Source organism: Pogoniulus pusillus, chromosome 15 (assembly GCF_015220805.1).
Source record: "Pogoniulus pusillus isolate bPogPus1 chromosome 15, bPogPus1.pri, whole genome shotgun sequence".
Taxonomy (NCBI): Eukaryota; Metazoa; Chordata; class Aves; order Piciformes; family Lybiidae; genus Pogoniulus; species Pogoniulus pusillus.
The window spans coordinates 444,542-458,142 of NC_087278.1; the positions used below are offsets into that span (position 1 = coordinate 444,542).

Here is a 13,601-nt window from a genome sequence, read left to right on the forward strand (position 1 = left end):
GGCTGTTCAGCTTGGAGGAGGCTGAGGAGACACCTCATTGCTCTCTCCAGCTCCCTGAGAGGGGGCTGCAGTGAGGGGGAGGTGGGCTCTTCTCCAAAGGCATAAGTGATAGGAGAACAGAGAGATGACCTCAGGTTGTGCCAGGGGAGGTTCAGGTTGGACATTAGAAGAAACTTCTTGACTAAAAGAGCTCTCAAAGCCTGGCACAGGCTGCCCAGGGAGGTGGCTGAATCCCCATCCCTAGAGGTGTTTCAGGGAGGCAGAGCTGTGGTGCTGAGGGACATGGCTTAGCCCCAGCCTTGGCAGAGTTAGGGAATGGTTGGGCAGGGAGAGCTTAGAGACCTTTCAAACCCAAATTGTTCCATAATTCTGATTATCTTCCAGGGAAGAGACTCAGGTTGTGTGTCCCTGCCTCTGCAGTTACCCATGTCAGGAAACAGCAGTAGCAGGAATTCTCTTCAGAGGTCTGTGCTTGAGGCACTACCGTTCAGATCCAGCCCTTCCCTCACTCCTTGGCCAGTCCCAGACAGGAGGCCACCCTGCCAGTGTGACTCCTGCACATGAACCTGCATGGTTCAGATCTCTAAGGCTTTGCTTTGGAGAATGTGCTCATGGTGGAAACTCATCTCTAAAAGAGGAAGCATTTAAAATTGAGATTACTGAGAAACAAAGTGCAGCAGCTTAAGTCAGGTAAAAAGAGCTCTGCTCAAAGGGTCTATCATGGACTGGCAGGGACCTCCAGAGATCACCCAGTCCAACTCCCCTGCCAGAGCAGGGCACACAGGAGCAGATCTAGGTGGGTCTGGAAGGTCTCCAGAGAAGGAGACTCCACAGCCTGTCTGGGCAGCCTGCTGCAGGGCTGCAGCACCCTTCAGTCACAAGTTCCTGCTGCTGATCAGAACAGAAGGGTTCACCCCTGCGTCCTGCAGCACCGCTTCACACGGGCTGGGAAGAGTCTCTTGCCTGTATAGCACAACTCCCACCCCCCAGCCCCTCAGGGGGAAGCAAGGTCCTGCTTTGGAGGCATTGCTACGGGCTTGGCGTTTGCAGCTCTTTTATTGGCGGCCCTGTCAGCTGTCGTCGCTGTAGTAGCGCTGCTTCAGCGCTCGGTATTTCCTCAGGAAGTACAAAGCCTCCAGCTCCTTGATCACGAATTCTCCTCGGGCAAGCAGCTGCTTAATTTTCTCAGGATCTGTCTCAGCTTTGTTTTTAAGGAAAGCTGCTTTCAAGCGGCTCCTAAAGTAGTCAGCTCCTTTGGGGTACTCCCTGCCAAGGTAGAGCAGCTTGAAGGAAAGAGAAGAGAGGTTTTGAGCAGAGGGGCGCAGAGCGCGGGGCTGCGGCTGCAGCAGAGCGCTCACACTTACGTTTTTGTACAGGTTCAGCACTTCAGCTCTCAGGGGGTTGGCCATTCTGTGACTTTCCTCCTACGGCTGTGTTCACCTGAGGAGTAACAGTTTGCCATTAGCCTCCCGGGGCAGGGAACAGCGAATCCCTGCCTCGCCTTGCACGGCCCTGCGTGGCTGCACGCCAGGCTCCGACCCTGCTCAGCCCTGGCTGCTCTGACTCCTGCCAGCTTCTGCTTTTGGCTGCTCTAAACTTTCCAGCCTCCATTCCCCTCATCTCCAACACAGCAGAAGAGCCTTCCAGAGCCTTCCAGCTGGTGTCACTCTGCTTTACCTTCGTGCCGAGTTTCTCTGTCTTTACCCTCGGCTGCTGTCTAGCGGCGGGCAGGCAGCCCCCTCCCTGGCTGCGAGCCTGCCAAGGAACCCACTGCCGCTTCTTGCTGTGCCCCAGCCCCGGCGCTGCTGTGGCCATGCGCGCAGAGCGCAGCGGCAGCCGGCAACGCCTGCAGCCTCGCCCTTCGCACCTTCTGCGTTCCAAAACTCCTCTGTCCCCTGGCACCGGGGCCGGTGCGCGCTGGCCTAACGTTAGCCTTCACAGAAACGAACTCAGCCGCGGTTCATTGCAGCAACCGGAACGCAGCGCGGCCTCGCCGGGCGTCACTCCTGGCGCTGAGGAGCTGATACCGCCTCCCTCTGCTTCGTCTACGCAGGGGCCTGTCTGTGTCTTCAGCGCTGCTGGGCCCGGGGACGGCGGGGGAAGGTCAGAGTCTTACCGGCTCCGCTCGGCCGCAGCCCGACCGCAGGCGCTTGACGGCAAAGCCGCAAAGGGCAGCGCGGCCGGGCGGAAGCTGCTTCGCCATGGGGCGGGACAGAGGCACGGGGCACTCCCGCCATTGGTGGCAGGGAGCACGCCGCAGGAGAGGATTGGTTGTCTCGGCAGCGAGGGGCGGGGCCGTGGGAGGCTCGGCCCGCGCCCTATGACGGCTCCGGTTGCACGGGAGCCAGCAGCGGGTGGGAGCGGCGGCACCGCACTGCTCAGCCCGGCGCCAGAGCAGGGAGCACCGGCACCCGCCGCCCTGGCCCGGGAGGTGAGCGCGGCGGCAGCGCTGTCAATCCTCCGAGCAGCTGGAGAGGGGTGGGCAGGGCAGAGCCGTCTCCGTCCCTGGCCGCCCCTTCCCACCGAGCTGGACGTCCAGAGGGCTCTGCTCCGCCCGCTCCCCCCTGCCTTCCGCTGCGCCGAGCACTCTTCAGGCTTCGGGCAGGACGCCGAGCGGGGCAGAGGTAAGGCAGCAGCCCCTGGCCCTGTCCGAGCAGCGGGGCCGTGCTCTGGCTGCGTGAGCGCATCTCTGCTTGCCCCTGTTCGTTACTCTCGTGTGCAGCCTGCGCTTGTGCACCGTTTCATCCTCCTGCCAAAGTCCCAGCGGTGTGGTGATGTACTCGTGTGGCACAAGCTGGGGGGCTGGGAGCGGAGGAGCCTCTCGCTGCCCCCAGTGCCGTGATAAAGATGTGCAGGGCTGGAGCCAGGCTCTGCTCGGGGATGCCCAAGGGCAGCACAAGGGGCACTGAGGGCAAGCTAGAGCAGAGGAGGTGCCAGGGGAACAAGAGGGGAAACTTTGTCACTGTGAGGGTGAGCCTGGAACAGGCTGTCCAGATAGGCTGTGGAGTCTCCTGCTCTGTACACTCTCAAAACCCTCGTGGATGTGTTCCTGTGCGCCCTGCCCTGGGTGCTGCTGCTCTGGCAGGGGCTTGGACCGGATGATCTCCAAAGGTCCCTTCCAGCCCCTCCCATTCTGTGACTGCTTCACTGCTTGACGCAGGCAGGACCTTGGAAGACAGTGCAGGGTCTCCAAAGTGTTCAGCTTCCCCCACGGGGGGAGGTCTGGATCAGGCACCACTGACACTGCCCGGAGAGAGTCCTGTGCGTGGCGGCAGGGGCTGTGACGGCTCCTGCGGCAGCACTCTGTGCAGCCTGCTCGGTCTGTGGGGAGGGAACTGCTGCTGAAATTGGTCAGGTTTCTTTTTGCTGGTTTCTGGGGTTTGTTTTCACTTGTCTTCCCAACAAGTACTTGTAACATCAGGGTGGACTTGGCCTTCTGCCCATCTTCAGCCTCCATCTGGATCTGAACACAAAGCAAGAAGCTGGGTTTAGTGAGGGCTTCCTCCCCACCCATATGCAGTGGCCACAGCAGAGATTCAAGAGCTGTCTTCTCACTGCCCCTGCCTAAGAGGGCGAGGGCGGGGTGGGCAGAGAAAGGAGCAGACAGAGCAAACAAGGAGTTTTGCAGCACACCTGAGGGCCCACAAAGGAGGAGGTGGCCTCTGACAGCTTGCACATCTCCTCCTTCCAAGGGAGAGGGGCAATGGAGAGTGAGGACTTCTCTGGAGGCTACGGCAAGGACAGAGCAGATGAGAACAACCTGGCAGGGAAGGGGCATCCCAGGCAGGGAGGGGAAGGCCACCAACACAGAGCTTCCAGATCCACCCCCAGTGAGCCATGGAACTGGCAGTCCTCATCCCAGGTGATGCTGAGCCTGCGCTGTAGAGAGGACCTCACTGGGTTCCTGCTGGGGCTTGCTCCCATGAGGCTTTCTGGAGAGCAGCTCCTCCAACCCTGCCAGGGCAGGGGAGCTCGTTCCAAAGCTTTGCACAGCACGGAGGACAAACGTGCAGCCTGAAGGCCAGCAGCTGCCCAGAGAGCCACAGAAGCCATTCACATCTGGGAGCTCATTTAGCCGAAGTGTTTTGCTCTCTGTGCCATAAACATTTCCTGTGCAGGGAACAGCACCATGAGCTCTGCCTGGCTCCAGGCCACCAAACAACTGGCCCAGGCGATCCAGGCCATCCCCGCTGGCCAGTCCCTCTTCTTTAGCACTCATTTACCTCCTCTGCAGTCTCACCTTCGGTTCTGTCTAGAGGTACAGGGGGGGGCCCAACCTGAGCCGTGCAGGGAGCAGCAGCCACCACCTGCTGGCATTGTGTTAAGGGATCAGTCACAGAATGGCAGCGATTGGGAGGCACCTCCAGAGACTCCACAACCTCTCTGGGCCACTTGCCCTGGGCTTTGTCAGCCTCACACTGACGAACTTCCTCCCCCTGCTCAGAAGGAACCTTCTAGGTTCCAGTTTGTGCCCATTGCATCTTGTCCTGTCACTGGACCACATCCTCCTGCCCCACTCTTTAACTCTTGGTGAGCATTGATCAGATCCCCTCTGGGGCCGCTCTCCTCCAGGCTGCGCAGCCCCAGGCTTCCCAGTCTGCTCCTCGCAGAGACGCTCCAGGCCCCTCGGCAGCTTTGCAGCCCCCACCGCGCTCTCCGCAGCAGTTCCCTGTCCCCGTCGAGCAGCGGAGCGCAGAGCCGCGCCCGGCGCAGCAGCAGCTCCCGCGAGAGGCGGCCACGAGAGGGCGCTGCCAGCTGCGTGCCGCCGGCACTCCCCGGCAGAGCGGACCCCGCGGCGCCTGCCCCGCCGGAGGGCTCCCTGCGTGCCGCGGGGACGGGGAGAGCTCTCTGGATGTCGGGAGGGTGAGGTCTCTGGACGCTATGACGGGTTCCTCGATGTCGGGGGATGGGGTCTCTAGATGTAAGGAGGAATGGGGGTCTTTGGCTACCAGAGGGGGCCTCTGGTTGCCGTGGGGACGGGGTGGGTTATCTCTGGAAGCAGCGCGGGGGGAGGGGAGTCTCCTGACTCAAGGTGGTGGTGGAGCGAATCTCCGGATGCAAGAAGCGGTCTCTGGGTGCCAGGAAGCGTCTGTGGATGCTGGGTGTGTGTGTGCGTGTCTCGGTGCTGGCAGCGGGGAGCCTCTGGACACTGGGGGGCGGCTGTGAATGAGTGCCGGCGCCCTCGCCTCCCGTCCCCATCCCGCTGCCCAGCCGCCTCCTCCTCACCTGCGCCGTCCCGCAGCCGCACGGGTCCCCGCAAGCCCTGTGGCGAGCCGCTTCCTGCCGCGTCTCTTATGCAGCCCCCGGGCCGCCCGCACGTTCGCTCCCCGCGGCGCCGCCTCCCGCAGTGCGGGGAGCGGGGATCGCGGCCGCCCGCTGGGCTGAGCTGCGCCCGGCTGCTGCCTCTGCAGGGGCCCCGAGAGCGGCGGTGCGCGGCTCGCCGGCCGAGGCTGGGCTCCCTGCCGGGGCCGCCGGGGAAGCAGCGCAGGGAAAAGCGGCTGCTGGCGGCGGCAGTGCCCCGCGGGAGCAAAGCGCGACCGGGCCGGGTCAGTCTGGGCAGGACGGGATGGTGGCTGAGGTGAGGCACGGGCTGGCTGAGAGCAGCGCGGTGGGATGGGAACCCCTGGGCCGTGCAGACTGTTCGGAGCTCTGTCGGCTTGCGCAGCAGAGGCGGCCAGATTCAAACTGTACCGGAGCTCTACCGTGCCAGGCCTGAGAACCACCGATTCCCGTCATGGCGGGCGTGGGGGAGGTTTGGAAAGCACCTCTGAAATCGTCGAGTCCAACAACCCTACCTCGGTTCCAGCGCTCGCTCGGCACAGGGCACTCCGCTGCCTGCCCGATGTCCGTCCGCGGCTGGCAGCTCAGGGGCGCTTCCCCTGGGCTTCAGTCAACCCCGCGGAGGCAGGAGGCGAACGCCGTGGGGCTCGGGCTTGGCCCCGGGCAGCCGCTCCTGGCAGCGTGGAGCAGTTGGGTTCGCTCCCCGCGGATCCCGCTGCGCTGTAGCCTGACCACGGCAGGCAAAACTGGGGCCCGAGGCTTGCCTGAGGCTGGGGAAGATCAGCTCGATGCCTCCAGGCGTGAGCCGGTGCCTTAGGGTCCAGGAGCTCTTTCGTGTCGCTGGGAGGATTCAGCGTGAAGAAACTGAGCACAGCGCACCCTGGACAGGCTGCGGAGCCCTGGGAGCTGAGTCTGCACACAGCGGGCAGCCTGGCAGCTGGATCCTCTCCTCTCGGACTGGCACCTGCCTAAGGAGCCCTCCCCCCTGCTTAGTGAGTAGCCGTGTTTGGGGTATTCCCGGGGAAGTTTTCCCTCTCTGAGTGAGTGAGGGCACATTTTGGTTCCTCTCCCCTAGGCAGTTAACTGGTCGTGCAGCAGGACATTCCTGCTGGCATCCCAGCCTGGAATTCTGTTGTGTCAGCAGAGCAGTAGCTCCACAGCCATGCTGCCTTCAGCGCTGCCTTCCTGCTGCTGTTGGAGGGCAGGCACTGCAGCCAGCCTCTGCCTTGCTGCTCTGCCTTAGGGAAGGGTATGGCTGTGCCAGGCGTGACCTCAGAGCCTCCCACTGTTACTCTTGGCTGTGCCCCCTCCCAGCTTCTGAGTGGGGCAACTACAGGAGCTTACATTGGCCCCATCCTGGCCAAACCCAGCACAGATGACACCAAGCCGGGTGGCAGCGTCGGTCTGCTGGAGAGCAGGAAGGCTCTGCAGGGGCACTTGGCCAGGCTGGATCCATGAACAGAAAATGGGATGAGATGCAACAAGGTTAGGTGCCAGGTCCTGCAGCCGGGTGACAATCACCCCACAGACACTGCAGGCTTGGGGCAGAGTGGCTGGAAACTGCCCAGCAGTGAAAACCCTGGGGGTGTTGATCAACAGCCAGCTGAAGGTGAGCCAGGGTGTGCCCAGGTGGCCAAGGCCAGCAGCACCCTGGCCTGGATCAGAAGCCCCAGTAGTAACAGGCAGGTTGGGACACCCCAAGGGTACTCTGATTTCCCAGTGCTCTTACAACTGGCCTGGTGGAGAAGGGGAAGCTGTGGGAAGCTGCCCCCTTCCCAGAGGAGAGAAGGCAGCAAAGGTCATCATGAATGATGTCGAGGCAGTGGCACCCAGGTCACAGAAGGTGCCAGGGCAGGCACAGGGACTGGGAGGAGACCTGGGGCTTGGTCTTGCCCTGGCACCACCAGGGGGTCAGAATAATGGAATCATCAAATTGTTTGGGTTGGAAAAGTCCTCTGAGACCATTTTGTGCAACCTTCAACCCCACACCACCGTGGTCACCAGACCGTGTCCCCAAGGGCCGTGGCCACACCCTTCTTGAACACCTCCAGTGCTGCACACCAAAGGGCTGGAACAGATGGAGGGGTTTGTCCCCCTCACTCCCTCCAGCAGGGACACCTTGTGGGTCAGAGGTGTGACCTCTTGTGACCAAGTGCTTCCCTGGGGGATGCAGTGTGTGACTGCAGCCCTGGCTCGGAGCTGTGGAGCTGGCGTGCAGCCTGAGGCTTCTGCCTGCTGGGTGCTGCTGGGCTCCAGGCATGCCTAGGGAATTGCAGACAAGTCCAGGGCCCTTGCCCCTCTGATCTCTGAGGGCCCTTTGGAGTGCAAGGGGGTTCATCTCTTACCAGCGGTGGAAGGGATCTGCTGGCTGCAAAGAAGGGATCTGCTCACTGCAGCCAGGGGCTCTGCTCATCACGGTCTTGTTTCATGTTCAGGTGCACTTTGCTGTCCAGCTGGTTTGAGGAGGAGGTGCCCGCCCGTGGCGTGTGGCCAGCCTGGGCTCTGCAGGCAGGTTCTGCGTGGGCTGAAGGTCACAGCTCGTGAGGGCGTTGCAGCAAGTGCTGCTCTCAGCAGAGCGGGCGGCAGCAGCAGGGGCCAAGGGTGCAGAGCTGCTCACTGGAGCCCCAAGGTGAGGGTTTCCATTGCGCACCCCAAGCAGCATCAGCCCTGCTTCCGCCTTAGCTGAGGAGCTGCTCTGACCTGAGGTGGGCGGAGGGAGGCCAGGAAGGATGCAGGCCAGGGTCCCTCCCTCGGCGAGTCCATCTTGGCTGCAGAGCTGAGAGCACCCTGCCGAGATGGCAGGGCAGGTGGTTTATGCAGCGGTCGCCTCCAAGAGAAGAGAGACTTTTACCTGCCAAGCTTCAGACCCAGGTGAGACATAGTCATCTTCTGTGCCTGGTGGCCTTGCCAGCCACTCCCTCCTGTAGCTGCTCCTCCTCTCAGATCAAGGCTTTCCTAAGGGGCTGAAGACACTGGCAGCATTTCCAGAACCTGGGCACCCACCTCTGCAGATCACAGAGCCATTTGCTCCCCGGGCTCTTGTCTGTTAGTAGGCTGCTGAGCTCCATCAGGAGTCATAAGCTCAGGCTCAGTTGCCTGGCTGCAGCAGTGTGAACACTTCCGGGGAGAGGAAGGTCTGCTCCATGCCCATGGCCTCTCCAGGCTTCAGGAGGAGTAGTGTGGACTCGGTGGAGATGGAGGCTGCTGCAGTTCAAGTGGCATGAAGGCCTCTCTGCATGAAGGGCAGAGATGTGGTGCTGAGGGACATGGCTGGAAGGCTGCAGCCTTCTCCAGGATGAGCAGCCCCAATCCCCTCAGTCTGTCCCCTTGGGGGAGGTTTTGCAGCCCTCTGAACATCTTTATGGCCTCCTCTGGACCTGCTCCAACACTTCCATGTCCCCATGCCATGGGGGCACCAGAGCTGGAAGTGACAGTCTGAGTTTCTGAGAGCAAGTCTGGTGCTGCAGGGCGGTGGAGGCAGTGGGGATGGCAGGGCTGGCCCGGGGCAAGTTGTCCAGCTGCAGCACTTTGTGTCCCAGCAGGTGATGTGGCCACGTACACCGAGGTGACCCTGCGGGACCAGTCCGACGATGCTGACAGCACGGCCGGGGCCGGGCACAGAGGTACTGCAGCACACTTCCCAGTGCCCTCTGTGCACCACCAGCATACAGAGGAGGAGATGCCCGGGGCCAGGTGCCCTGAGAGATGTGGGCACAATCTAGGCCAGCTAGAAGCCCTTCAGAAGCTTTCCTGGCTGCCTGAGGGAGGAGAACATTTCCCTTGCCAAACTGCAGCTACAGGTCAGCCATGGGCATCTTCTGCCCCTGCCCTTGCCCAGCCACCCCTGCCTGGTGCCTCTTCTCCTGAGTCTCTAGAAGAAGTCAAGTTGGCTGCAGAGAGCACCCTGAGAGCAGAGGTTCCCGGAGGGGGGCATTTGGCCTTGCCACAAGGGAAGAGAAACTAAAAGCTGCAGCCGATGGCTCTGCCCGGGGTGGTGCTGGGCGGGCAGCAGAGCTGGGCCGAGGGCAGGGCTGGGCCCTGCTGTCACAGGGACAGAGCCAGCTTGGTGGCTCTGAAGTGCCCCTCGGGTGTGTGGCAGTGAGGCCAGGGGGGCTGCAGCAGCAGCAGTGCTGCCAGCAGAGCAGCACCGATGTGCCACTGGCAGCCATCTGCTGCCTGTCTTTGCTACCCCAGCCCTTGCTCCCTCCCTCCCTTTCTCTCCTGGTTCCTACCCTGCCCAGATGCCCAGCTTTTGGGAGCTTTGGTCAAGGGGTACCTAAACCCATGCATGCCTTCCACCTGGAGAAAAGCTGAGGGTGAGCTCTGTCCCTTCACAGGGAGAGGCTGAATCCCCACCCCTGGCGGTGTTCAGAGGCAGAGATGTGCTGAGGGCCATGGGTTAGCCCCAGCCTTGGCACGGTCCGAGGATGGTTGGGCTGGGTGAGCTTCAAGGGCTTTTCTAGGCCAGCCTGGATGAGGTCTCGAGCAGCCTGGTCTGTGGGAGGTGTCCCTGCCCATGGCAGGGAGTGCAACTGCATGAGCTTTAAGGTCCCTTCCAGCCCAAGGTCCTCCATGAGTGGGTGACTCTATCCATACAGCTCTGAACCCAAGTGCCAGCACCAACCTGGAGCTTGCTTTGCTTCACTTCCTGACTGTGGTGCTGGGGCCACAGCTTCACAGGCATTTGGGGGTTGGCTTTCAGCTTCCACAGATGCATTCAGCTGGAAAAGCTCCCTAGAGCTCTCAGCTGCCCTTGCAGCACTTCAGGGGTGTCCTAAACTTGCTCTTCACCCTCCACAAGCTCACAGCGTGGCATGTTGCTGCTGCAGGCCTGGCCACGCTGCCTTGGCATGCCCCCAAACTCAGAAGAAGGTTGAGTTGCTGCTGCCTGTGGTGAGACCTCTCTGCCCTGCCCCTCTGCAGGGACCTGCTTGCAGATCCCGCGCTGGTGTTACCTCGTGCTCACCCTGTACTGCACAGCACTGATTCTGCTCCTCACTGCCATCTTCCTGGCACTGAAGTGTCCTCGCCTCTGAGGTGCATCCCAGCACTCTGCTGCTGCCAGGGTAAGCCACTGGTCGCCGTGCTTGGACTTTATGTAGTGCTTCTGCAGCGATCAGAGGAGGTGCAAAGAACCATCCAGTACCTGAAGGGGCTGCAGGAGGCTGGGGAGGGATTTGGCAAGGGCTGGGGGTGACAGGGCAAGGGACAATGGCTGTGAGCTGAGAGAGGAGAGACTGAGACTGGAGATGAGGAAGAAATTCTTGAGAGTGAGGGTGGGGAGAGCCTGGCACTGACTCCCAGGGAGGCTGTGGATGCCCCTCCCTGGAGGTGTTCAAGGCCAGGCTGGATGTGGACGTCAGGCGTGCAGACTTGGATGGCTCCAGGGATCTGCTGGCCACAGGATGGTGGGACGAAGCCCTAGGGGGAAAGGGGTGGGTCAGGCTCCATCCTGGAGCATGGCACCTCTTGCTGGGGTGCTCGTGACCCAGGAGTGCCCTTTCTCTGCTCATGGGACACCAGAGCAGGTCCAATGTCCCTGAGCTGCTCTCCTCAGCTTTTGTCTCGCTCATTTCCAGCTGTCTCCGCAGGGAGCCCTCTGCTGCCTCCCCACAGCACCGAGTGCTGCGTTCTTCTCTCTGAGGAGACCTGTGGAAGGGAGCCACGGCCCCCGGCCTGACTACTCCTCAGCGATGCCTTCTGGGACCTGTGTCAGCCCTCTGCCTCTCCACGTGTGGCCACCCCAGCTGAAAGCACTCTGACTTGGCATTTGCTTACCCCCGCAAAGGCAGCTGACCCAGGTGCTCCGGCGTGGGCATGCCAGCGTGGGCACCAGCGCCTGAGCTGCTGCCTCAGACTGGCCTTGGCTCCTGTCTGGAAAAGGCAGGTGGCCAGAGGGGTTAGGGCTGGATTCATCTTGCAGTCATTTGCAACCTAGAGAAGCTTCCAGGTCCCACATGTGCAAAAATGCATAAATTAAACAGGGATGTGAAGTGCTGCACTGAAAGGTTTGGATCAAAGCCCAGGTCAGGCACTGGCACAGGCTGCCCGGGGGGGTGCAGTGCCCACCCCTGCAGGTGTTCCAGGACCATGCAGCCGTGGCACTTGAGGCCGTGTTTTAGTGTCCGCGTGGGGTGGTGTTGGGTTGATGCTTGGACTGGGTGATCCTGGAGGATCCAACCCAAGCAGTTCAGTGATCCTCTCGTCCTCCACCCTGCCTCTGCAGCGCTGAACCCCCTCCGCTGGGGGCACTCCCTTCACTGCACCTCCTCTGCACCGTTCCTCCTGCAAAGCGGCAGCGAGGCCCCGGGCGCTGGAGAGCTGCTGCTGAGCTGGAGGACGCTGTGGGCACTACTCCAGAGCAGCTCAGGGGTGAGTGATTGTTTGAACCACATCCTGAGCATTGCTCAAGGCAGCACACGTGGGGCTTTTTCCAGCCTGTGGTTTCCATCATGCACTGCAAGCAGCCACGAGGGCTCTGCAGTGTCAGCCTCAGCTCCGTGCCCCAGCGCTGCGGGGGGGAGTGTGCCCAGCTGCCACGGGGGCAGTGGCAGGAGTGTGCCCTGCTGCCAGGTCTAAGGCTGCTCAGAACCTTCCTGCAGCTTTCACTGCTGTCACCCTGGCTCTGCCCTCCCAAGGCTTTCAGGTCCCTTCCAACCAACCCATTCTGTGGTTGTACAAAGGCTTCCTAGTCCTGATGCTCAGCTTGGGTGGCCCTTTTCCACACATGAGGGTGTTTGGGGTTGGGTGGGGGCTTTTGGTGTAAAACTGAGCATTTTGTTAACAGTTGCCCTAAAAGAACCAACCGTGTTCTAACTAAGGCTAAGCATAGTGAAGTCAAGTCAGGTCTAGGTTCAGGATGGTTTGATGTTGAGCCTGTTGTTCCTCATATCCTTAAAGGAGAGGGAAGCAAAAGCGCCTGTCACATGGAAGTGTCTGCCCTGGAGTTAGGGAACAGGTGGACTGGATGATCTTAAAGGTCTTTTCCAACCAAAGTGATTCCATGGTTCTGGGGCTGCTTTTGCATCCCATTCCCCCGGCCGTGAGGGGAGCAGGACTTGCAGGGGGGACACTGCATGCTGCAGCCCAGCTGCTGGCATCCTGCACAGCATTGGCACAGCTCTTTGATCCTTACTGGTAGAGATAGTCAGAGGAAAGAGGACTTGTTCAAATCCACATGCCCAGGGTGGTGTCAAATCAGGTTGTTATAGTCCGTGGAGAAAGTGTCCCCGGGAAGTGGTTTTCAGCTTTCACTGCTCGTAGGCTGTAGATGGTAGCCTCATCCCTAACAGCAAAGCAGGGGAAAAGAAAAGGAAACCTAAACCCAAGCAAACTAAGACGCTGGGAAGCTGAACATCAGTTCAAGGTCGTGGCTGTTTTCCCTCCTACTCAGCCACTGCAGCTTCTAGTGCAGGTGCTGTAAAGGGTGACGGGCAAAGAGTTCAAGGGGGCAGTCGTGTGTGAGTTGTGGCAGGGCAGAGGCTCAGGGCTGCTGCTGCAGCCTCTTGCTGCTGCAATGCAGGACTGGAGCTGCCCACAGCAGCAAGCTTTGACCGTCCTGCAGTCAGCATTTCCTGCTCTCAGCAGCTCTGTGCCCGCAGGTAAGTGAAGCTCTGGCCCACAGATTTTAGTGCCTGTGAAATCGATTCTCTCGGTGCAGCCTGTCCAAGATGGACCTCGTTTGCATGTGGTCAAGTGCCTGGCCCTGCTTCTGGCCAGCTCCACCTCCTGGGCAGGGTCCTGCTGGGTGTACAGCAGCTTCAGGGAATCTGTCCTTTGGAATAAGGACTGTCTGGGAAGATTCACAGAATGGGTTGGGTTGGGAGGGACCTCAAAGCTCATCCAGTTCCAGCCTCTGCCACGGGCAGGGACACCTCCCTGGTACCAGCCCAGGCTGCCCAGGTCCTCATCCAGCCTGCAGTGGCAGTGCTGTGGCTCTGCTGGGTGCAGGAGATGTCTGCTGAGGTCTGTGAAGCCCCTGCCCGTGGTGGGTGCTGTGCACCCATCCTGCCTTTGCTTTAAAGGCAGCACAAGGCCTTGCACCTCTCTCCCAGCAGTCCTCTTACTGCCCACTAACAGAACAGTAGGAGCTTGAGTGCTGGGGTCAGTTTTGGGGCCCTCAATGCAAGAAGGACACTCAGGATCTGGAGCAGGTCCCGAGAAGGGCAACCAAGCTGGGGAAGGGTCTGGAGAAGAGGGCTGGGGAGGAGCAGCTGAGGGAGCTGGGGGTGTGCAGTGTGGAGGAGGTTGAGGGCAGACCTCATTGCTCTCTGCAGCTCCCTGAGAGGAGGCTGAAGCCAGGTGGAGGTTGGTCTATTCTC

At 60.9% G+C, this 13,601-nt stretch overlaps 1 protein-coding gene and 1 long non-coding RNA gene across 4 annotated transcripts; both read right to left on the minus strand.

Annotated features, from left to right (window-relative positions):
* Positions 1-1,037: 1,037 nt before the first annotated feature.
* Positions 1,038-2,221, minus strand: ETFRF1 (electron transfer flavoprotein regulatory factor 1). 3 transcript variants are annotated; one of them, XM_064154881.1, is made up of 3 exons: positions 2,117-2,221; positions 1,365-1,440; positions 1,038-1,283 (listed from the first exon to the last, which is right to left on the minus strand). In XM_064154881.1, exons 2-3 carry the CDS (start codon positions 1,407-1,409, stop codon positions 1,071-1,073), a joined length of 258 nt encoding a protein of 85 aa, XP_064010951.1. In that variant the 5' UTR covers positions 1,410-1,440; positions 2,117-2,221; the 3' UTR covers positions 1,038-1,070. The 3 variants fall into 3 exon arrangements, with proteins under 3 accessions (XP_064010951.1, XP_064010950.1, XP_064010952.1); XM_064154880.1 differs by having other exon boundaries at positions 1,868-2,220; XM_064154882.1 differs by lacking the exon at positions 2,117-2,221 and adding an exon at positions 1,678-1,841.
* A 687-nt stretch (positions 2,222-2,908) lies between these two features.
* LOC135181637 (uncharacterized) lies at positions 2,909-5,332 on the minus strand. The gene is made up of 3 exons (XR_010304949.1): positions 5,227-5,332; positions 3,634-4,307; positions 2,909-3,463 (listed from the first exon to the last, which is right to left on the minus strand). It is a non-coding gene; the product is annotated as an uncharacterized LOC135181637 (long non-coding RNA).
* Positions 5,333-13,601: the final 8,269 nt, after the last annotated feature.

What these genes read in the sequence shown, in the direction of transcription:
- ETFRF1 (XM_064154881.1), bottom strand. Translation starts at nt 1,409, where the DNA reads ATGGCCAACCCCCTGAGAGCTGAAGTGCTGAACCTGTACAAAAAC. An exon ending in TGCTGAACCTGTACAAAAAC is followed by an intron (nt 1,284 to 1,364) that starts GTAAGTGTGAGC and finishes CTTTCCTTCAAG; the next exon opens with CTGCTCTACCTTGGCAGGGA.